Source organism: Mauremys reevesii, linkage group 1 (genome assembly GCF_016161935.1).
Source record: "Mauremys reevesii isolate NIE-2019 linkage group 1, ASM1616193v1, whole genome shotgun sequence".
Lineage (NCBI taxonomy): Eukaryota > Metazoa > Chordata > Testudines > Geoemydidae > Mauremys > Mauremys reevesii.
Window position 1 is genome coordinate 172,454,175 of NC_052623.1, and position 25,175 is coordinate 172,479,349.

Consider the following 25,175-nt stretch of genomic DNA (forward strand, 5'->3'; position numbering starts at 1 on the left):
GGGGTAGCAACATTAAAGCACTTTAATGTCAGCTGTGTACAGGCCGGTACCAGCAGCCACTTCTTACCGGTACGCTATACCAGCCCATACCGGCCCACTTTCACCTCTGGGTACAGGTGCATGTCAGGGGAGAGGGCATGGCTGGAGCATGCTACACTCAGATTGTCCCTAGCTGGCATATGGTCTATAGGGGAATGTTGCCAGGAGCACAATTTAGGGGAGGCTCCAGGCTGCTCTGACCTGCACCAGGTTAGATAATCTGGGAGCTGTAACTGGTTGTTAACTCTCAGCTTCTCTTCTTTCCCCCCCTCCTGAGCTATCCTGGATGACTCTGTGAGGGAAAGGAAGGAAGCCATCCTTTGTTAGGAACTCTTCTAGACTCAGCAGAGCTAATCAAGCTCCTACTCTGCTCTACTTGGGGTTCCCAGAGTTTGAAAGGGAAGCAGGCAATGGAGTAGCCAGAGCTGCCCTCTTCGCTCTCATGTGATGCAGCAGATGGCCATCAAGCAGTGGCTGAGGAATTGCAGCAAGAGACAGCAGCTGTTCTGAGCACTCCCAGCTCCCATTTGAAGTCAAATGGGGCTCAGCATGGGTGCAGCAGTCTGCCCACACAGTTCTCAGGGCAGGATCAGAGACAAAGGCTTGGTCTACAGTACACTAACGCTGTAAGTCGATCTAAGTTACACTAGTTAAGTTACGTAAGTAACGTAACTTAAGTGAACATACCTTAGATCAACTTACAGCAGGGTCCACGCTACGTTATGTCAACAGGAGACATGCTCCCACCTCTCGTTGAGGTGGATTACAGATGTCAACGGGAGAGTGCTCTCCCATCACCTTAGCGCGTCTTCCCTAGACCCACAAAATCAACATCGCTGCATCAATTGCAGCAGTGACGATTTAGCCATGTAGTGTACGCCAGGCCTTAGTTTCCTACTCTAACTAGGTTTCTCTTATTTAGAAAATGAAATTGATGCATTAAGGGCTAGATTCCTTCGAGTGTCTTTTAGAATTAAGTTCTAACATAGAGACTCAAGAAAATGTTTCAGTTTTCTTAATACAAAAAATAAAATCTGTACCAACAGATATTTTTGCTAATGAAAAGAATCATTATAAAATTCAGGTTGTGGGTTTTGTCATAGGATGTGACAAAGGATGGTCCTTTATACATTTCTCAGTAATTAGATTACTGACATTTTGGAACAAGAAAATGGTTTTGTTTCTAGACTGGTTTTACACAAGATTAATAGGCCAAAGGAGTATGGAAAATAATTAATCTAGAATTACGCTTTCAACATGCAATTCCTGTAGTTTGAGAAATGAAATGTTCAGATCCGCATGTTCAGAGGATTTGATATAATGAATTCAAAAATCTTTTTTTTTCTCTCCACATTACAGCTCTGTACTTCAGCTGTTTAAAAAGGAAATATATACCTGAAATTCATCTCAAACTATTAAAAATGGATTATAAATGATTATATCCAGCAAGATTTAAGGTTTCACATTTTAATCAGACTTACATTTTTGTTAAAGCAGGGAATCCATTGCAATTTGCTAAAAATCAAGGGATTTGGGATAGTAAGTAGGCAAGTAAGCTTCGGGCTCTTCATCTGTCGTCTTGTGGTAATTAATTTTATTATGGCTTGATTTATATTCCACGACAGAATTTGATTATCCCAATACATGACTTTTTTTTTTTAATTAGATATATCCATAGACCCCAAACCTGCAATGGGGTCTGCTACAGTGGACCTGGGCACCCTTGCAGAGTCCCATTAACATCAGTAGTATTCCATATGGGAACAAATTAGTGAATGCCATTGCAGGATCAAGGTCTGAATGGCTTCATTTTAATGTGCAATTCTATGTAATAAGACATTGTAGAAATGCAAATGCTATAATATAGAGAGATTTTAGGCTTTTATAACAAACCAACGTGTATTTTATTTGAACGGCATAGGAACAGAAAGGGAAGTTAGCTGCTAAGTAAACTTCATTGGCAGAGAGGAGACCAATTTTGTGATTACCTCATCCCCTGCTTCCTCCCAGGCCTTACTTAGGCCTGGTCTACACTAAGGGGGGGGTCGAACTAAGGTACGCAAGTTCAGCTACGCGAATAGCATAGCTGAACAGGAACTACCTTAGTTCGAAGTACTCACCCATCCAGACGCCGCAGGATCGAAGTCCGCGGCTCCCCCGTCGACTCCGCCACCGCCGTTCGCGGTGGTGGAGTTCCGGAGTCAACGGGAGCGCGTTCGGAGTTCGATATATCGCGTCTAGATTAGACGCGATATATCAAACTCCGAGAAGTCGAACGCTAGCCGCCGACCCGGACGGTAAGTATAGACGTACCCTTAGAGAGGTATAGAGGAAAGCTTTGGGAAGTTGGTCACCGTCCCTACTCTAATTCTATTTGTCAGGTTGACATGGCACAGGTTAAGTCTGTTTTAGACATGGCCTAAGCTGGAGTAGATTTTGCAAAAACCACACTAGACAAGTATAGGGGTGATTCACATTCAGGTCTCTTTTTATTAAACCTCAAAGTATATGGGGAGTGTTTGATTAAGTGGTTTCAGTGTAGAGAGCATATTTGGAGCTCTGGGTTCTATTTCTCGTTCTGCTGTTGACTTGCTTATGCCCTTGGGTAAATCACTTTTTTGCCTCCCTTTCCACATTTTCTGGTTGGGGATATTAATATCTACCTCACAGGGCTGTTGTGAGATCCTTGCGTAGAAAGTTCTATAGAAGTGACAGTTATTATTATGTCCCATTGGCCTATCTGTAATTTGCTTTATGATTTAAATGCTATAAGTTGCCATCTGTTCATTGTGGTCTAATAACCATTTGTTGTGGCTCATTTTCTTAGTATGAGTGGATGTAATTATTATATTTTTTGAATTTGTTTACCTGTATGTTGTTGTTCCCTTGATCTATGAGACTAATTAATGGATACAGAGGAGGAGACAATGCATATTTCCACCCTGGTCCTCTCTTTCATTCCTCCTGACCCCCAAATTCATAGGCCCATAGACAACACTCCATTTGTCCACAAGTTGGGGGGGGGGCAGGTAGAGGGTGCAAGCTTGTGAGACAACTGGACCTCCCTCCTGCCTGCGTGATCCATGTTTATAGGGGATCTTTTTGTATGTGGATCCTAAAGGAGAGATTAATTACTGTGTCAAAATCATTGTAATCATATTTTAGTTTGTAGCCACCACCACCTGCCACTCAGCTTCTCCCATGAGCATCTTCACACATTCTCCCTTGCTGTCCCACATGCATGAGAAAAGCTCCTCATGGAAATTCAATGAGCTGCTACTTTCACACACGACGCCTGCCTCTTGCACCCCTGCATCCATAATAAATTCATGCCACATCACTCAATTCCAGCCAGTGAAAGCAGGGCACATGCTTTGCGCACACATTTAATGCCAGCTGTGCTCCCCCTCCACCACCACCCCCACACACACAAACACTCACACCAGCCTTTGGCTGGCAGATGTGGCCGCTGATGCGGGTCACAGAGACCCTGCAGGGGCAGCTCTGGGACCCTGCCCCTCTTTCCTTCTGGGATCACAAAGCAGGAGGTGAGGGACAGATAGAGCTGCTCAGGAGCTGACATTAATTTTCAGATGGTGGGGGGAAGAGGGAAGGAGCTGCTGAGCCAATACATTATTCACAGAGGGAGAAGGGAGAAAGGAATACAGAGTCCAGCAGCTCAGAGCAGAATCTGCTCCCGCCTCCCACTCCCCTCCCATGAATAATGAGTCAGCCCAGCAGCTTCTTTCCTCTTCTACCTAACAAGGTATATCCATAATTATGAATTTCCTGGGTTTGTAATGCTTGTTTGGAGGATAATTACACCATCTCTGTAATGTTTTTACCTTTTAAGTTACTGATTTATACTTATAACCTTTACTTCATCTTAACATAGCTTTTGTCCGAGAATGACAAGGAGATATAACAATTGCTAATAACTTACCTTAATTACAACCTTTTTTTTCTTTCAAATGTAGTTTATGCACAAGATTTGAAAGCATTTTAACTATAGGAAAAGTTGGAAGAGTCTTTATTTCATTACGGAGACCATTTGGGAGCAAAAAAAAGACCCAACCAAAGATGCTAAATATCATAAAGGACCTATTAATTTTAAATGATAAATCAGTTAACTGATTTATTTGTAAATTCTCAGAAAATGCATTGTGGGTTTAAGGGGTCAGTTGTGGTCATTTGAGAGAGGAGATGCAGTATTCTTCATACATAACAAAAAAGTTTATAATCTGGTTTTAAGTGCAAAACTCAACTCAATCTTAACTATGGTGCAGCAATTGGCATCTCTATCATTTACTTCTTTATTCATTGAGGGAAGGACTCTGCCTATCCCTTTTGTAGGCTCTGAGTGTGTGTGTGTGTGGGGGGGATGACAGAAGAACCTCTTTCTTTTCCCCTGTGCCCTACCTACTCCCCTGGGATAGTACAGTACCCCCAAAAGAAGTGAGGAGAGCTAGGGAGGAGCAAAGCATAGGTGAAGCTATGGATCTGCCTTCCCATGTGCTGTCCAGCCAAGCTAGCCAGCCATAGGGAGGAAATGAAAATGATGTAGCAGACTGGGCAGTTCTGGGAGGCATCTTGCCTCTCAGAAGTAGAATGCATCTGTTGCTCCCCCTGGAGCAGTGCAGCTTCATGCCACCATCAATGTCAGGGTGTGCCTAATACACAGTGTAGTTTTCAATGATAAAATCCTGTTGTAAGCACTCACTGGTCACTTTAATGAACTGTCACAATTTATAGGAGTAACTTGCATGGACTCCACTGGAATGTGGGGTGTGTGCAATGTTCTCATTTTACTTATATGTTTTTCTTATGGTAATTTTGGCTATAATGTTTATAGCTGCATTGCTTTCCTCATCAAATGCTCAGTCAGATGGCATTTCACTACTCATCCAGCTGAGACTAGCAAATGGCTTCCTTTACATTCTTAAGATCCTCATAATGCAAGACCACCCAACAGTGTGCTATTGATCCTTTTCATTGCCCCTGGAAATGAATTTTTCATCTGAGGCATTGCCTGTTGCCTAGATGGCTAATCTATTGTCCCAAACTGCACCTCCATGGTTTTCAGTTTAAACCATTTTACACTGACTCAGTTCCTGAAAGGGTTAACAGATAAAGAAAGTTAGAAAATGTTGAGTCATTTAAATGACAAATTGTACCACAAAACTCACTAAAGGGAGATACCTCTTCCCCAGGAGAAGTTAATGAACCCTTGAGAAAGGAAGAAGTTAGCACAAAACTGTGTCTAGCCCTTTGAATGGCTAATGCTCTTAGGCCATGTCTACACTAGTAAGCTTATAGTGGCACAGCTGTACTGATACAGCTGTAAGATTGTTTGTGTAGTCGCTCTATGCCTATGGGAGAAAGCTCTCCCACCAACATAATAAAACCACCTCCAAGAGCAGCAGTAGCTATGTCGGCAGGAGAAGCAATCCTGCAGACATAGCACTGTCTACACTTGTGTTTCTGTCAGTGTAATTTATGTTACTCGGGGGAGTGTTTTATCACATCCCTGAGTGACATACGTTATACTGACAAAAGTGACAGTGTAGACAAGCCCTTATAATAAGACATTATTTGTAGAATCACACATTTTCTGTAGGTGATTTTTCCTTTATGTGGCTTTCTTGTAACTGATGAAAGTTTTTCATTAGGGAACACTTTTGTTATTTTGGTTAGAAAAACATTTTATGATGTGGATTCATACATACTGCATAACAAATATTAATTCCATGCAAAAAAAAATCACAGATCTAAGGAGCATGATCAGGTTCTGTGTGTGTTTAGTTGCTTTTGAAAAATGAGAATTTCCCCAACACACACACACACACACACGCTTTGGTTGCATTATCACCCCATAACTAGAATAATTAATAAAATATTTGGAGGGGAGGGAGAGTATTCTAACTGTAATTGTCCTAGAGATCATCTGGAACCGGACTATGAGATATTGCCTCTTTCTCTGTGCATTGTTCCAACCGCTCAGATCAGTTGATGTGCTCCTGCTGAGCTTCTCCAGATTTGAACTGTGGGAGATTGGCTGCAGGGCTTTCTTGTGGAGTGTCCTTGGTTCAGGAACTTGCTCTTTCTGTCAGGTGACCAGGGCCTACATCTGCTGACCTTCAGCATACAGTGCAAGGCTCATCCATTTGCCCAATAACTTTACTGGATTTGAGTTAACGTGAGGTGATTAAGTGTTCATTAGGGACTGACAGCAGAATGTCTAGTGATTGCTGCTTACTAGAGTCAACCTCTTATTTTTATTATTTTGTAAAGGAGTCCAGTGTCTTTTATGACAAACCTGTATTCAATAATCATATAAGTAATTAACTGATCATGGCAATACTAAACGTTCCATAAAGTTTACTGCTGTATGGATAATCACAGTCGTGTTCTCTTTCTAATCATTATAGGATGACTCAGTGTTCTGCATCTCACACTCTTTGGCACAGGGAAGAGATTTCAGTCTCACTAAAAGTAGAATTCTTGTTGTTTTTTAGTATTATTATCCTCTGTATTCTCCCACACATGCTGGTAATGTGGATGTTATAAAAGCAATTGTGTGATAAAACAATTTACCTAACTTCACTATCAAAATTACATGCCCTGGGGGGATGTATCAGGCAGCGCAGTGATCACATTAAACCCTCAGGGACAGATTCTCAGCTAGAGTAAATTGTCATAGCTCTGTTGAATGGCCATTTATATCAACTGAGGAGCTGCCCTTCAAACTTTAGAAAAATTCCAAGGAAACCAAGTGAAATGAAATCCTCCACTCTCTTTATCTCTCCAAACATTCCAGAACTCTTAAGACCTCCCCCAGTGCTGGGTTGTACAATGTGTCTTGTCTCTAGCTGAACACAGGGTGGATATCTGTCTGTGTCACCATGAAAGGCTTGAAAGACTTTCAGAATAATTTGGGAGCCAAACACTGTGCATGAAATATCTCCAAACTAAGACATGCTTGCTGGGGTTTATAATTTCTGTTCCAGTAGTACAGAGGGGATCCAACTGAGGCCAGGCCCCAGGGTGCCGGGCACGGTACAGACACATTCAGAAATAGTCTCTGCAGCAAATAGTCGACCATCTAAATAGACAAGAAAGACACAGGATGGGGAAAAGGAAGTAGTATTGTCTCTATTGTACAGATGGTGAACCAAGGCACGCAGGGATTCAGTGACATCCCCAAAGGCACTCGGAATTTGTAGTAGAGCCAAGTATTCAGTTCAGAACTACTGAGTCCCAGGCCAGTGCCATAACCTCCAGATCATCCTTCCTCCCTAAATACAATAGAGATTTAGTAGCTCTCACTGTTGAGAAAGTCTGCAGGCTTCAGTATTTCATGGCTTCAACTGTGGCAAAAGAATACGGTATCAATCCAATAAACTAATTTTTGCTATTTTTTAAACAGAATGTCAGCTTATGAAAGGAACAGGTTTAGTAATGTTTGGGATGACTTTTGAATTAAACTAGGCTGCTCAGGGGTGCTGGAACAATTTGTATAGCAGGTGTGCTGAGAGCCATTGAACCAAATGGTAAATCCTGCATACAATGGAAACCATTTAAAAACAGGGGTGCAACAGCACCCTTAGTTCCTGCACCTATGAGGCTGCTTGTTCAGTGCAATTGAATGAAATAGAAACCATATGGTCGATAGCCTAATTGAGATAGATACAGGGATTTGCTTGCCCTGTAAAGTCAGCATAAGTGAGAGAGTTTTCTTATATTCCAGTCGGTGAGCCATAAAATACAAAAAAAACCTGTCACGAACAGGATAGCAGCATGCTGTCAGAATTGGACTGATTGTTTAAAATCAAATTTAAGCTAGGCTATTTGATAGCAATTTTAAAATAAGCATAGTACAATCTTTGAGATTAACAGAAATAAGTGAGGAAAGAGCTGAAAAAGCCTTTTCTCTGTAGACATTAGAAATGCATTTCTAATCTTCCTAGGTTCTGCAGATAAGCTGGTATTTAGCAGTGTGCGTTCTCACTGCTTTTCAGCCAGTCAAATAAAATGCACTAGAACTCAATTAGTAACAATATCTAGTTATTGCTTTGTCATTATCAGTAAGTGTTTTGCATTATCCAGTCACTGCTCAAAGAACAAACTTCCTTGAGATACTGAAAGAAGAGTCTAGAAGTTTCCTTTGTCAAGGGACTTGATCCTGCATTCCTTGTGCAATCAAAATTCCTGTTGGCATAAAAAAAATGCAGGACTGGACCCAAGGTGGTGGTTTGAATTACACATAATCCTGTCACCCTTATTAATATGAGTGATCCTATTAATTTCAGTGGGACTAGTCACAAGAGCAAAGGTTGTAGGATTGTGGGTTAGCACAATACTGGTGTTCATTGCCATACTCTTAAATTGATTGCTCAATGAACAGTCCTATGTGGGTCTATTAAAATAACTAACTCTGGGAATAAAGAAAACAGCTATTAATGGAGAAGTTCATGGTAAGAAGAATCAAACATCAAGAAGAAAAGCATTACATTTTTCTACTGTGAAAAATCCTCGATTCAAAGCCCAGAAAACACAGCGTATCGCTTGAAAGTAGTATAAAATGCACATTATCATTGCTATCTGCTATTGTCAACTACTAAAACTGATTTTTATAATTACCCTTCTGTTAATAGTTGTTCTGCCAAGGGACAATAAAACAGTATAGTCTTTTGAAAATATATTGATATTGATTTAACAAACAAACAAAAAGCAAGTCTACATGATGCATCTTCATTGCGAGTACAAAAGTAACATTTCCATTGAAGGTAAAGAAGCTATGTGTCTAACCTGCATTAGATCATCTTGGAAATATCCATAAACAGTTCAAACTCTGAGATTTCAGAAAACTTCAGATAAAAGTATATCGTTTTTTGAGGAGTTGCCCCATCAAAAATATAAAGCCAAGAATATTTTATGATGGCATTTCCCAGAATATTTATTGCTAATTGTAGGTGGATAAATAACAAAAATTTGTGTGACAGCAACGGTCTACAGTTTAGGAAACCACACTTGTATTCACATCCCTCCATTATCTGAGGCATATTCTTTAATTGGGGCTGGTTTCTACTACTGTTACTCACACTGCGTAGTCCATGCTCCATGATCAGTAACATTTAAATCAATGAGCCTGCTTGAAGATTGAGGGTGGCAAAATTGGGACCTTATTTATTTAAAAAAAACAAACTATAAACAGCCATCTCAAATTTGAGTGGTTATACATAATGTAAAATTATTTTTGATAAGTTTACAAGTTTGATTTGATAAAGGTAAAAGTGTGGCTACAACAGACTTCTATAAGGCACGTGACTTGGTACTGCATGACACTTTGATTGAGAAACTGGGATAATACAAAATCAACATTGCTCACATTAAATGGTTACTCTGGTAAACTGACAGGCATCAAAACATAAATATAAATGGGGAATCAGCAAGTGGGACTCACAGAGATCTTTTCTTGGCCCTACACTATTAAACATTTTTATCAGTGATCTGGAAGAAAACATAAAATAATTCCTGATACAGTTTGCATATGGCACACAGCTTGGGGGAGTGATAAATCATAAAGAGGACAGGTCACTGATACAGAGTGATTTGGATACTCTGGGCACAAGCAAACAAAATGCATTTCAATGCGACCAATATGAAGTCATATATCTAGGAACAAAGAATGCAGGCCATATGTACAGCAAAAATGACTCTGTTCTGGAAAGCAGTATCTCTGAAAAAGTCTTGGGAGTCATGGTGGATAATCAGCTGAACATGTGCTCCCAGTGTAATGCTGTGGTCAAGAGGACTAAAGCAATTCTTGGATGTAGGATTATATGGAATATAGAATAAAAATAGAAAGGTTATATGATTTCTGTATTTGCACTGATGTGACAGATGCTGGAATAGTGTGCCCAGTTCTGGATCCAAAGATTTTAAAGGGTTGAAAATTGGAGAGGGTTCAGAGAAGAACCATGATAATAATCAGAGGACTGAGATGAGAAATGCAGGGAGCTCAATCTATTTAGTTTATCAAAGAGAAGGTTAAAGTGTGTCTAGATCACAATCTATAAGTATCTACATGGGGAACAAAAAATTGATAATAGAGGGCTCTTCAGTTTAAAGAAATAATTCAATGGCTGGAAGTTGAAGGTAGACATATTCAGATTAGAAATAAGGTGCACATTTTTGGTAGCGAGGGTAATTAACCACTGTAACAATTTACCAAGGACTGTGGTGGATTATCCATCACTGGGAAATTTTAAATCAAGATTAGATGTTTTTTCTCAAAGAGATGGTCTATTACAAACAGAAATTAATTCAGTAAAATCCATTGGCCTTTGTTGTACAGGAGACAAGACTAGATAATCATAAAGGCGCCTTCTGGCCTAAAAACAAATATGGAGCATTGTATGGGATTAGATGATGCTGGTTAGGCACAGTCCAGAGTCAGGGACACTGTGGAGATGCATTGGCTCATGGGGAGCTCTCACAAGCATTCTCCCTGGCCCTGCCCAGCCAACTCGGGTGCTTGCCTGCTACTACCCCGTCCCTCCCATGCATCCAGCCCCACTCTGAGGTCCAGTGCAAATGAGGGCAGAGCACTGGCTCTGCATCCTCTTCACCCATTTGGGGTATTCACTGTGTGCCCCAGAGATGGTTCAGTGTAGGCACTCCCCTGAGCACAAGGACTGCATTGGTCCTTATGTCGTGGGCTGAGCAGGGCCTAGCTGAAAAGACTCCTTGTGCCTTCCTGCAAGTTTGTGCCTGGTCCTTAAAATGGGTGCAATCTGCTCAACGAGTTGCTTACCATACACTGCAGAATTATTATTATATCTACCAACCAGCACACCTAGCAGTACAGCCCTTCATTCCACCCTCTCCCCAGAAGCTGAGCCTCCCAGCATATCTGGAAGGTGACTAAATTGATCTCTGGTGAACCCAGAGAAGAAGTACACTGCTAAGGGACCTGCAGAAAGACACTTCCCACCCACCATCCGCTCCCTCCTGTTTGTTGAGGGAGCTCCAGTTTGAGCCCTTTGATTGATTTTGGGAGGATGGGGGGAAGAGAGACGATCTCTCAGTTAATCTGCATCCAAGCCATTTAGGATTTCAGTAGTTAAAAACAGCACTTTACACTGTGTCTGTAAACTCACAAGCAACCAGTGCAGATCACAGAGCGCCAGGGTTGCATGCTGTTTGTAAGAAGTTTGTCAGTGAGTCAAGATATAGTCGTATGTAGCTTGCACCACCGTAGTCTAGTCTTAAGGTGACAAAAGCATGGATACGTGTAGTGAGGTCAGTATCACAGTGAAACAGTCATACCTCACCAAGTGCAGTTGGGGAAAATACAGCCTGAGTCATCATTACCTATGTATCAACAGCAGCCTCAGGTCCAATAAACCTAATTTGCTAACATGTCACAAGTGGCAGCTGCTCTTGCTCAATCAGTGATGCTGATATAAACTCATCAAATCATCTTGTTGCTTCTCCCAGCCTACCAACATTATTTCAGTCTTATTTGGATTGCGTCTCAGTCAGCTAGCTCTCATCCAAGCCCCAGTCTCCAGCAGACGCTGAGTCATTCATTCCACTGCACCATTAGGCTCAGACTGATAGCAACATAGGCCAGATTGTCCTCTGCATAATGAAAACACTGCAGTCCTCCCGACCGACTTTCCTAGCAGCCTCCTGTATGTACTGAGCAGGAGGAAGGGAAATAGTATTAATAGGCACTGGAGTAGCAGTAGGGGTCTGTTTCTACCAAGGCACCCCCCACCCCCGACCACACAACTATACCAGCCACTGACCTGGCCACACCAAAGATATGCGGCAGGGAGTGGCATTTTCATAGTGGTTGTAAAATCATTACTCATCTTCTTACATGTAAAATAAAAACTGGCTATTGACACTGGCTACATTTTCAACCACACTAGTGCTCCTGCTGGCATAGACTCTATCTATCCAGGTGTCTACATTGCACCCATCACCATGGTATTTGAGCACACGTGGTAGTATGTATTCCATAAATTGATGGTAAGCACAAGTTTTTGCTTTCCCTTTTATTCAACTTCTGTGAGCCAGCAGCCATAAGGAGTGGAGTATGGCATAATAATCCCCTAGCCCCAAATCAGGAGTGAAACACACAATGTTTGTGCAGCAAAAGCTGATGATAACCCTTCTGTCCTTCTGTTTACCCATACGTCAAAGCAAGGATACACTTCTACTGGCAACATCTTCTTTAAGTGCAACGAAATCCTAAAGCTCTAATTAGTGAAAATCTCTCCTAAGGTCTCTCCTGTCTTTTATCCCGTATGGGTCATTATAATTGGTCTCTCTAGAAGTACCAGAAGCTCTGCGGCTGGCTGACTGTTCATTCCCAAATTTGTAATTCTCTTTCAAGAGAATCATTTAAATTAAAATAGAGGAAACTTTAGAAACTAAATATAGGGCACAATGAAAATATAGGTTGTCTGCATTTCCTAACTGTGTTTGGGAAGCTGCCTTTTGAAGCCTGAGGACAGGTATCAGAATGCAGATTTTGACATTTTAAAATTTCGCCATCCCTAAATCAGAAGAGTGTCACGAATTGCTAAGCCATGCATTCAGTGTCAAATATTGGTGCAGAGGAGAGGATGCAGAGAGTCCTTCTCCTTCCTCCCCAATGACTCACAATGTAGATACCCAAACCCCTGAGCCACACCCGGAAGGAGAGGGAAGTTGCTAGCACAGCCAGCATTACCCATCGCCCCAGAAGGGGTGTGTTCCTGGCCTTGCCACTCCCTTTGCACAACTCTATTATGATTTGTATTACAATAGCACCTCGAGACTCCAACTGAGGTCAGGCGCCCGCTTTGCTAGGTATTAGGACCAACACGCAAAGCCATTTGCAGTGGAGAACTGCAATTTTTTACAGGAGCTACAAAACCCAGGGGTACTATGTACTTTTGAGTGCCACCTACAAGCAGACCTTATCTATTAATTATTAACATATCTGCAGACACCTCTCTTCTCTAGAATACTCCTATAACCTCTCTGAGTGGGATTTTAGTTAAACTAGCTGTACGAATACATAGTCAGAAATGGTCCTGGCCAGGGCCGGCTTTATGACCCATGGGGCCTGATTGCAATACTTGGCGGCGGTCCAGGGCTTCGGCGTCACTTCAGTGGTGGGGCATCCACTCCAGGTCTTCCGCGGCACCGAAGGACCCCCCGCCACCGAAATGCTGCTGAAGACCCCTGGAGCGGGACCCCCTTAGGCATGGACATGGGGCCTTCTTCAGCACGGGGCCCGATTCCGTGGAATCGGTCTAAAGCCGGCCCTGGTCCCGGCCCTGAAGAGCTTACAATTTAAATAGACAAGATTGACAGTTGTTGGGAGAAAAGAAGTAGTGTCTTCATTTGACAGATGAGGAACTGAGATGCGTAAATTAAGTGATTTGCCCATGGTCACACAAGAAGACTGTGGCAGACCCAGAAACTGAGCCCTTAATCCCTACATCTCAGTCCAGTGATTTAACCACAGGACTGTCCTCCTATCTAAAGGGCAGCACTAAAAGAAACACATTTTCTCAAGGTGTAAAGCTATCTGTAAGTCTGTTTCCCCCATCACTCACTGAAGCATGTGTCTCACTTTGGCCTCTTTCAGTCAATATGCAAATTATTGCTCCTCATGAAGTGCACCTCCCCCAGACCTTCACACAAGCTCTGTCTCTAAAAACCAGAACTGAACCCTTACGGTGGAAACAAAACTGTACTATATATTACAGGGGAAGCTGTGTTTCTTTTCTCAGTCAGCCTCACACTAATTAAACAACTAGAATAGCATGAAACTATTTATGGGCAAACTACTTGACAGTGGTTATTGGACTGTAGCTGAGTTCACTACACCTGCAAAATAACAGAAAGATGTATAGAAATATTAAAAACTCTGATCTGTGATTAGTAAAAGCTCCTTTAAATCTTAAGAAGATTACCAAAGTACTTGAAAGATGACCTGGAAAGAGTTTTTTAAGATTTGGACATGTACTCTGTTTTGCTTCTTTCTGATGTGTAATGAAGGCATGAGAAGTTTGGTTTTTTGTTGGCTTTTAAAATTCTACCTGCCTTTTTCCTTAGGCAGTGTCTTCACTAAGATTAAAGGTGTGTTCTTAACTTGTGTTAGCTAACATGTGGTAATTAACACAAGATAAAATCCTAGCAAAGACAAGACAGTTTGTAGTTTTTCCACACAAGTTACAGGGTCAAGCTAAAGACTACGGGAGAGTCAAGAATTTACCTTGACCTACTAACTCAAGTGGACTGTACAGTCTGAATTGTTTTTTGTTTTGTTTTTTCCAGTTAAGAAGATAATTTTTTTTTCCTAGTGAAGATGAATCCAGAAATAGCACGAGTGTAAATTCTGGTCTTTCTTGTTTTTGATGAAGTATCTCTGCAAGATATAAGGGGTGTTTGTTTTGAGTTCTTAATTGAATAGGTCAGTGTGTTGAAACTTTAACAGAAGCTTGCTTGAACAAACATTGTTAAGCACCAAAGTTAATAGGTGTTCTCTCTCTCTCTCTCTCTCTCTCACACACACACACACACACACACACACACACACACACACACACACACGTTTTAAACAGTTTGATTAAAAATCCTTTCCTCTCTTAATAGCTCATCTTAAATTGTCTTGCCTCTTGTGAAGTCAGGCTGCTAAGTTCTCTAGCTGACACAGGTTCTTAAAGCCTCTGACAGGGCCGGAATTTCTAATGTAAAAACAAACAGGAAAACCGTTTCAGGCCACTTTAATGCAACATAAAGAGAGAAAAAAAGGATAACACAAGCCCATTTTTTTCCTTGCTTTTTCAGTCACCTTGACTATGAACAATGAAGCCTTTCCCTGGTTTGGAGCCAATGAAGAAAGCTTTGGTGCTGTTTTATCTAACAGTGCTACTCTAAATATATAGCTTTCACTTGCTTTTTTTTAAAAGTGCTACTTTGTCTGTAGCAACATGTTTCTTTTGGTTGTCTTATCCAACTGACACCATATTTATTACTGCAGCATGGAGCAAAGGAAGTTTTCCAGTTCAGAACTGATTTTGCTGTAATCTGGGCAACTATTAAACCACAAAGGAGACAATTAAATAAACATTTCCATAGTGTTTTGTGCTGACTTTTCATGGCATTACTTGGGAAAGAGGTATGAAGGAAAAAATGCCTTTTTGTAATTCATCACACTTCCTTCTTTCCTTCTGCTTCTTATGCATCCTACTGCAAGTAGCTGCTCTTGTGTTGTTATGGCGGCATTCTCCATACAGTTTCTAAATTCAGTATTTGCTTGTGGAGATCTAGACTGTATTTCCATATTTTCCACATTGTTGTGGAGGATGGAGACTGTTTTCAGATGCACATGCCTCGCTCTGCTGCACAAAACGTGTATATTCATTAGAGAAGTCTACAAAAAAAGAGGAGGCAGCCTTATAACTCAGATGCAAATAAAAGGAAATGAAATATTCTACATTAATTAGACTCATATTCAAGAGTGAGGCATCTCCATGGAAACCTCATTGCCATATGGCATACACATAGTATTAAAAGAAACCAAATATCCTATCAAAATATTATTATTGTACCTTTAAAAACTGTTGAAGGACACAGGAAGGTAAATGTTAAGGTGCACAGCAGGGAAATGAGACACACAGCAATTTTTGTTAACAATCAGGCCAAATTCAGAGGTCCTTCCTTAGTTTTTATTCGGTTTTTACTCATGCAAAATTTCCATTCAAGTCAATGGGAGTTTACACTAAGTAAGGCCTGAGTAAAACCCCATGGTTCAATCTGTACCATGATCAGTGGAACTGGAGTCAGAGGGCCCACATTCCCTGAAAGGACCTGTTATGGATGGGACACCATGGGAATGGGTGGAGTTAAGCTAGAAACAACTTAGCCACATGGACAGAGCTGTGCACTGGGTTTAAAAAAGTTCTACTTGTTCAAAACTGCTTGTGTACAGAGCTGCTGTTCTTTCATCTCTTTTGTATGGGTGTGAAACATGGACACTATATAGGCGTCACATCAAGCAGCTCGAAGCATTCCACATGCGCTGCCTCCGCAACATCATGAAGATCCGCTGGCAAGACAAAGTGCCCATATTGAGGTCCTCGAGAGAGCCCAGATGACAAGCATCGAAATGATGATCATGAAGTCACAGCTACGTTGGATCGGTCATGCCAGCCGCATGGATGCCAACAGAATCTCCCGCCAGCTTCTCTATGGTGACCTCTCCCAGGGCATCCAGCATATAGGTCGTCCACGAAAATGTTACAAGGACACCATCAAAGCCAATCTGCACTACAGCAGTATCAAATCCAGGGACCTTGAGGACGCCACCAGCGACAGAACACAGTGGCGTGCAACAGTAAGAAATACCTGCATCGCCTTTGAGGAAGACCGCTGCCGGCATCTACAAGAGGCACGCGAACGACGTCACAGAGCACCAGCAGTGCACAACCCACTGACTACAAACTTCCCATGCACCATCTGCAGCAAAATGTGCACCTCTAGAATTGGCTTGTATAGCCATCAGAGGGCACACCATGAGACCAACAATAGATGATCTGCACAGATTTGTCATCATCGGATCGATGGACTACCAAGACTTGTTCAAATGAATCAGCATTTGGCTTCACTCTGTGCTAATGAAGCATGGTGGCAGGGCCTGAGCTGTGAGTTCTCTGAGCTGTAGCAGCCAGTAGCGTGAGCCATGGAACTAAGTCTGAAGCCCCCCAGAACCCTGGATTTTGCAGACACAAACCTAGCCCTGCAATGGACCCGGTGGAAGGAGGAGTTCGAACTGTACACAGACCTGGCCATGCAGGAAGATGACAATAGCAGGAATGTAAAACTGTTGTTTTACCTTATTGGGAAACAAGGCAGAGAGATCTGCACTACTTTGAAGCTCACCACTGCCTCGTGCCTTATAGCCCTGGTGACTTATTGCTCCCCAAAGCAGAACAAAACTGTGGAGCGACATAAGTTTTTCACTGGTGACCAATCTGAAGGGAAGGGGATGGACCTATATATTGCTGCTACATGCAATTCTGGGGACTTGACAGACTCCCTGATTTGAGACAAGATATTCTGCAGCACTTGGGATCATCACTTGTGGGGGAACAGCTGTTCCAGGAAGGTGACCTCACATTAGACAGATGTTCTGACATGGGATGTTTGGTAGAAGCCTCAAGAGAAAGGATGAAAGCCCTTGTCAGCACAACACCCCCAGAAGTGCATGCAGTGGGACAACAGCAAAGGAGAGCAGGATGGCCAGGATTCCACACCCATAGTGAAATTCATTTATTGTGGGAGACTGTATGAATGCGTAAAGGAGAAATGTCCCACACTAGGTCAACATTGCAAGGAATGTGGCAAGTTGAACTACTCTAGCTGTGTGTGTAGGAACCAGGGAAGGCACCAGAAAGATTTAGTTAGACTTGTATGAGAGCGGGATGGCACACCAGACAGCAGTGATGACTTCATGAATCTGTCCTTGAGTCCAAGAGCATTCTGGGTTCAGGCTTTGGGACAATAAAACAATCAATGACAATACCAACCTCCAGGCATGCAACAATGTTAATAGAGAAACACCCTCTGTGGTTTCAGCTGCATGGCGGGGCCTCATGCATTGTGATTCCTCAGGATCATTTGGACTCTTACACCCATTACAAAAATCAGGTACACTCTAATGTACAGTTAGAGCATTATGCAGCCCATAGGAAAATGTGACTAACCTGAAAAATAGCACACAGTACCAAATAAAGCATGTGGTGGTGGATGGTAAGCACCACACAGACCCCTACTGGGTAATACAGCCACACAAGCGAGGGGCCTGATGAGGATGCAACATCAGAGTTGCATAGCTGCAGTGCAAGAAGCAAAAAGGATACTCCCAGGGACAATGGAGAAAGTTTTAAAAGCACATGGGAATGTTTTCAAAGGTGACAGGTGTCTCGAAGGAAAGATGTGACTGGAAGTAGACAGTGGAACCTGTATGCTTGTCTATCCTGTTCTTCTTTGTGATAAACACCTGTCAAGAATATTACTTAGTCCTGTCTTGAGTGCCGGGGACTGGACTAGGTGACCTATTGAGTTCACTTCTACTCCAGACTGCTAAGATTCTAGGAAAAATTCTAGGAAAATTCCAGCAGTACTACATAATCGAGTATGCAAGGAGCTCAAAAGTCTGGAGAACAGATGTATCATAGCACCTGTGGAGGCCAGTACAGCCCAGGTATGCAGCATGGTGGTGATAAAGAAGCCATCAGGCATATTATGCATTTGCATAAACAAGAGCCATTAAACCAGGCATTGAAAAAAATGCCACTATCCATTGCCCACAATTGATGATATTGTGTCAGAATTTTTTAAACCCAGAATCTTTATGGTCTGAAATATGAGGAACAGCTTTTGGCACATAAGCCTGGAGAAAGAGTCCAGCAAGCTGACACTTTACCTATACATTTTGGTCACTACTGATGACTGTGCATGTCAATGGTGATAAGTCCAGCACCAGAGGTGTTCCAGAGAAAACTCACCAACTGCCTGAAAATTGCAGATGTTATCCTCACTGTAGGTGAAGGGAGCAATGATACAGAAACTCAACAAGACAATGACAGAAAATTACAAGCTGTTCTATAGCAATGCAGAACATAAAACACCCCGGAAAAATGTGACTCAAACAGTGTAAAGTGATGTGCATTGCACAGCTACTCACAGCAGAGGGGCTGAAAGTAGATCCTAGCAAGATGAAGGAGTCAGAGACATGCCAGTGCCAGTGAATGTGAAAGGAGTAGAACACTTCATTGGATTGATCAATTTTCTCTCCACACCTGGCTGCAGTGGCCAGAACCCGTACATCCACTCACAAGGAAGGATGTTGAGTGGGACTGGGCAGGACCCCAAGAGCGAGCATTTGACATACTGCAACAAATCATAATGGATGTCCCTGGCCTGAAGAGCTGCCATCCAGGAAGGCCACTGTGATGCACTGGAGAATGAATTAGGTGAAGCTCTTTTACAGGAGCAACCAGTCGCTTATGCCAGCAGAGGCCTGTCAGAGAATAAATAGGGGTGCCCTCCCCCAAATAGAAGAAGAGCTTCTGGATGTGGTATTTGGAGTGGAGTGTGTGACAGACTTTCCCGGGGTGCAACCTGGAACTGGGGTGCCACTGAGCCCTCTGGCATACCAATCTGGGCCCCATCTCACACTGTGAGGCGGTGACAAGCTGCAGACCACTGCCTATCATGCACTCATGCAAACATCTACACAGGCAGGGATACCGCCCAGCTGCTCCTCAGCCACTCATGAACTAACAATAGAGAGGCTTCAGCCAGCTTCCTCTACAGGCTAGGTCCCCAGGGCTATACCATCTTGCCCTGGTCAGAAGCCTGACCAGTATAAGTTTATTACCCAATCCACCCCTCCCTCAATGTGGAGAGGATAATGCACCAGTTTTTGTTCATGAGCATGTTCCTCAAGCACTTCTAGCAAAACACATTGTTTTAGGTAAAAAATATATAAAACACATTTATTAACTACAGAAAGATAGATTTTAAGTGATTATAAGTAATAGTGTACAGATTAAAGTAGATTTTCATAAGAAATAAAACAAAAATGCAATCTACATTCTCTAAAGGGGACAGGATTTGAATCAAGTGGTTTCTCACCCTATTAGATAGTACAAGCAGTTCACCAATCTTCCATACACAGGCTGGGCTAACTTCTTTCCTGCCTGGGACCCCCTTCCCCAGTTCAGTCTTTGTTCCTCTGGTGTTTTCAAGTGCTGTGTTCTAGGGGAAGTGAGGCCAAGTGATTATGTCATTTCCCCTCTTTTATAGCTTCTTCCAGCTTGCTGGAAAGACCTTTGCTCGTGATGTGGGGGTCCACCCCCTCGGTCAAGCAACTTGCATTGCCTACTGTTCTCCCTTTGGGAAGCCTCCATTATAAACTATTCCTGAGATAGTCCCTAGGCATGTGGATTCCATTTAATGGGGCCATTAAAACTGTCTAGCTTCTTCATTGTTGTACCTGAAAGGCTAGTTTTTGGTGTTTCCAACTTCACAACATATTTCAGTAACACACACATAGCAAAACTTCATAACTTCACATACAATGACAGCACATACAATCCAACAGGATATTAATGTTCAACAGATCAAGACTTTTAGAATGATGCCTCACAAGGCATACTTTGTACAAAACATATCATAATTATATGGCAGTGGTGAATATGGGGTGCCAGGGTGTTGCTTTGGGGCACAGAATGTCACAGAGTGATTCATCAGTATACCTATGGCCTCCCAGTAATAGTGCAATCAGACCACAAAGCCTCAGATACAATCATGGCAAAGCCCCATCTTAGTGCGCCAAAGAGATTTGCAGCACATGTTGATGCATCTCCAGAGTACTAGGTAGAGATCAGACATTGTTCAGGATGACTATTGGTGTTTGCTGATACTCTGAGCAGGGCAAATATATACCCAGCATCAGCGATTTGGGGAAAGGTGATCAATGCAATATATTACTGGATTTAATGTCCTATCTCGCAGTCTAATGGAAATCAAAGAGGCTACAGAAAAAGATATCCAACTACAGGCAGTCGAGACAGTGATACTGGTAGGGGACCAGAAGACAAAAGCCACATATGGTAGGGGCAGAACAATATTTGCAAACTGAAGATGAGCTGATTCTTCAGGATGGAATCATATTTTGAGGACAGTGAGCTGTTGTCCCTGCCTCATTACATACGGATGTCATGCAAAAAATACATGCCTCACACTTGGGCATTGACCGCTGTCTTGCATGGGCTCAAGAATGTGTTTAATGGCCAGGAATGAAAACCGATTCCTTTCCTTGATAGAAAGGTGTGACAGCTGACAGTCCTGTGATACCCACCAGCAGAAAAAGACTCTGTTAGCACATGAGCTGCACACTCAACCATGGACAAAGGTGGGCGTGGACTTATTTATATTCAAAGGAAAGTAGTACTTGATTAGAGTGGACTACTACTCAAACTTCTGGGAGGTTGATGCCCTGCCTGATACAGGAAATAAGATAATGACTGGCAAACTGTAGACCCATTTTGTGAGATATGGCATTCCAGACACTGTAATCACCTTTCAATATTTGATGTTGCAACCTTAATGTTCTTCTAAAGGGTTTTTTAATGTAATTTATACAAGTAGATGAGAAATCCAGACCTTATTCAGCTAAGACATTTCTTGATGAATGTACAGGTTTCAGAACCTTAAAATTCCATTTCATCTGCAGGCATGGAGCTTCTCAGTGTTGTTCATTGTAACTCACCCTGCACAAAGGAGCATCTCTGCAGGACAGGTGAAATTTTAAGACTCTGGGAGAACTCCCTGCTTAGTCTGTGGATGTTAATAGTCTGAAATCTATATTGAATAAGGCTCAGGAGGCTGGAGTGTTGTTTTATCATTTAACGGTTCTGTGGGATTTTTTAGTATTATTATTTATTATTATTTATTAATAGTTAGTTTAGGGAGAACCTTACTTTGCTTTTTTTCTTTTGAAATCTTTCATAGTTGGGTAGCAAGTATCCCTGTATCTTTCACCCAAGAGAATGAAAATGCTCCATCTGGGTAAATACATATTTATTCATTCTTAATAAATCAAAATTACTCCCACTGGAGATATTAGTTTACTAAATAAGCATGTAATTAAGCTTTTTTTAAAGCATATTCTGTATCCAGCAGACCAGAATGGCAATGTAGTTTTTCTATGTAAACGTACGTCATTTATTCAACTCACCTGAATTGAAGGTACAATTCTGAGATGGGTGGGAGGAGGTGTAAGTACATGCCATGTCACATGTGTTAAATTGCACAGCTGTGTGAAAATTGCATTTATCATGCATCTTTGAGTGTTTCACCTGGTGTCTGCCCACTAATGTATCTCTCTTGGGACTTCTAATATTCCAAAGCCCTGGGAAGCTTCACATGCCCAATTATCTATAAGTATTTGTTTTGTATTAAAACAACAGAAAAACACTAAAACAGAGAACTATTTCCTCCTAACACTGGTTTGAAGTATCGAATGGACAATTCTCATCCTGCATCAGTGACTGGTTTAAGGTCCAATATCTCACCAGTCAGAGCTAGAAATGGGAGTTCTATATCATTGGAAAGGAGAGATTCCAAGTTTTCCACTGGGATGCACAGACCCTGTTTTTTAGGCCCTTTTTCAGCAAAACATTTAAGCACCTGCTTAAGTCTATCCCTGTTCTGCAAAGTACTTAAGCATGTGCTTAAATTTAGTGCATGTGCTTAAGTGCTTTTGCTGAATTAGGGCCTAAGTCAGGGGTCGGCAACCTCTGGCACGCGGCTCGCCAGGGTAAGCACCCTGGTGGGCTGGGCCAATTTGTTTACCTGCCGCGTCAGCAGGTTTGGCCGATCGCGGCTCCCACTGGGCACAGTTCACTGCCCCAGGCCAATGGGGGCTGCAGGAAGCGGCAGCTAGCACATCCCTCGGCCCGCAGCACTTCCTGCCGCCCCCATTGGCCTGAGACGGCAAACCGCGGCCAGTGGGAGCCGCGATCAGCCAAACCTGCCGATGCGGCAGGTAAACAAACTGGCCCGGCCCACCAGGATGCTTACCCTAGTGAGCCACGTGCCAGAGGTTGCCAACCCCTGGCCTAAGTTGTCTATGGTCCCAAAACATTTGAATTTCAAAATCTTATTCTTCGTACACAATATATCATAAGTAATTTCTAGAGGCTTTGAAAATGTCTTAGTTATAATATTCCTCTCTGAGTCCTATACAGTTGGTAAAGGTTTCTGACATTAGGCTAAGAAATAGAAAAACTACCTATTAAAAATATTAAATGTCTAAAACATTCCTAAGATAGTTTTGTGTTCTGTAAAATGTCTGGCATCTACATTATACACAATGTAGTGGTGCAGGATAAGGCACAGATCCTACAAAAGACTCTTGCATCTGTTTAACTTTACAAACTTAGTAATTTCACTGTCGTTAAAATGAAATGTGTGCATAAGTATTTGCAGAATTGAGGCCTCTGGCTCCACTTCAGGAAAACATTTAAACATGAGCTTAAATCAAATTCTATTCCAGAAAAAATTTAACATATGCCTAACTTCAGACAGGTAATTATGACCCATTGGTTTTAAGTATGTGCTTGAGCATTTCTCTGTATTAGGGCCTTAGCACTACTTGTAAGGACCTCAAAACGCACTTGAGGCTTTGCTGCTCAATAATTTTGGAAAAATTTGGCCAGCTCTCCTTTATACTGAACCACACTATCATGTATTCTCTGTAAATAAATAGTTTTGCATGTGTCTATATAACGTACATAGCTCTGATATTGTAATGTGGAGCATGCAGCAGGGGTGCTGGTACAATTTGTATAGTTTAGGCACATCTGTATAGTGTGGTGCTGAGAGCCATTGAACAAAACTGTAAACCATGTATATGATGGAAACTACTTCAAGCCTGGGTGTGCATCAGCACCCACAGAACCCCTAGTTCCAGGACCTATGGCATGCAGATAAACTACTAAAAATATGGAACCACACTGAAATCAATGGGATTCCACATGAACCAGCAGTCTCCCTGAAGGTTCCAGGTCAGTGTCTATGTGTGTGAATAATATGTATGTGAGTATGCATAATATTGCATGTTATTCAATAGACTATAATAGTTTCTTTTAAACCAGGTTATAATCCTGTTAAATAAAACACATGCAGTATTACAAGAAGCCATATAACATTAACATATAATATTTCTACAGACATAAGAATTAAAAAAAATAACAATAAAGACATGAAAAAGTTACAGTACTAAGGCCCAAACTCAGCAAAGCTCTGAGGCACATACTTAACTTTAAGCCTGTGAGTAGTTCCACTGACATTAAAGGTAATGGGACAGTTGCTGATTTTCAAACATTAATAATTAGGCTGTTTTCAGCTTCTTGATTTTGCTCCAAAAAGGTGTCATTTTAGTGCAAGTTGATAAATGTCCAGATTTGTCATATATGGGAATGCCTGTAAATACAAATTGCAAACATATACGTGATTTACACCTGCAGTGGGTGAATATCACAGAGCATATTCAGAGATTCTGTGCCTGGAGACTTCTTACCTGGATAGATACCTCAGAGACTATATATCTTGTCTTTACTCTTTATATTCCAGAAGTTCAAGCCTCTATTGCATCTAGTCATTACATTCCAGGAGTTCAAGCCTTCCCAGTTCTTACTCATCCAATTGACTTTAAGCCTTTGCATTGCTTTTTACAATTCTACAGCTATCCATGTGCAAACGGCAACTAGGTTGGTGTGAGTTAGAGATCTCTAGCTAGCAGTGGCTCTGGGAGCAGCCTTACAAAATTTTATCTGCCCATTCACTGGAGGTGAGCAATTATTTTTGACAGGCAAGTAAAATAGCATTTTCATTTTTGCGTATTATCATCAATTGTCCTGGCAAAAGGTGGGGACATTTTTATGACCATTTTGCAAAGCTGTTTGGCAAGTATAGAATTTAGGCAGAGACATTCCTAAAAACAGGATGGATTTTTTGAATTCTAAATAAGGAGGCCCAGCAGGAATCCCTGGTCTCAGTGTAATTTGTTTCTTTTTTTGCACAACAGGGGAGAATGGCTATAAGGGAAGAACTTGAGCAGTAAACAGCCTTTCAAAATCTAACGCCATTAAAACCTGTAAAATGGCCATCAGTCTGGCAAATGGGGATTTTTTTTCCCAATGATCAGCAGTTCTTAATGTCACTATTTCTGTATGTTTAAGCACATTCTATCCTTGTAAGGTGGATGCCTGCCGTGAAACATGCATTCACCAGCACACTCCGTATGCACAGACTACTTTTTATGTTGTTATAAGGATGGTGCAAACAACAAGAAATACTTATGAAAGACTTTCCCATTACTCTGTACTGTTCTTGCTGAGGAGACCAAGACCTCTCTTCACCGTAGTCAGCCATGATATTTCTTGTTACAGTGCCAATTTGCCAAAGTGCATTTCATCACTGCCAAAAATCCTGTTTTATTACTGTCTTGCTGGCAGCTCTAAAAATGTTTGTGTGTTTAAAATTATTAC

The 25,175-nt window shown here is 41.8% G+C and overlaps 1 protein-coding gene across 6 annotated transcripts in view; it reads left to right on the top strand.

Moving 5' to 3' along the window:
* The window catches only part of CYYR1 (cysteine and tyrosine rich 1), a 197,097-nt gene that overhangs the window by 74,815 nt on the left and 97,107 nt on the right, over window positions 1-25,175 (top strand). For 3 of the 6 annotated variants that reach the window (XR_005593098.1, XM_039521176.1, XM_039521201.1), the window contains exon 3: window positions 21,356-21,421. The exons of 2 other annotated variants lie outside the window; for them this stretch is intronic. Coding sequence is in view for 3 of the 4 variants with exons in the window: in XM_039521176.1 (XP_039377110.1) it covers window positions 21,356-21,421 (66 nt within the window). In the remaining variant the exon portion in view is untranslated. Of the gene's footprint in view, window positions 1-21,355; window positions 21,422-21,672; window positions 21,691-25,175 lie in introns of those variants that run through there. One more of the 6 variants, XM_039521210.1, reaches the window with a different exon arrangement.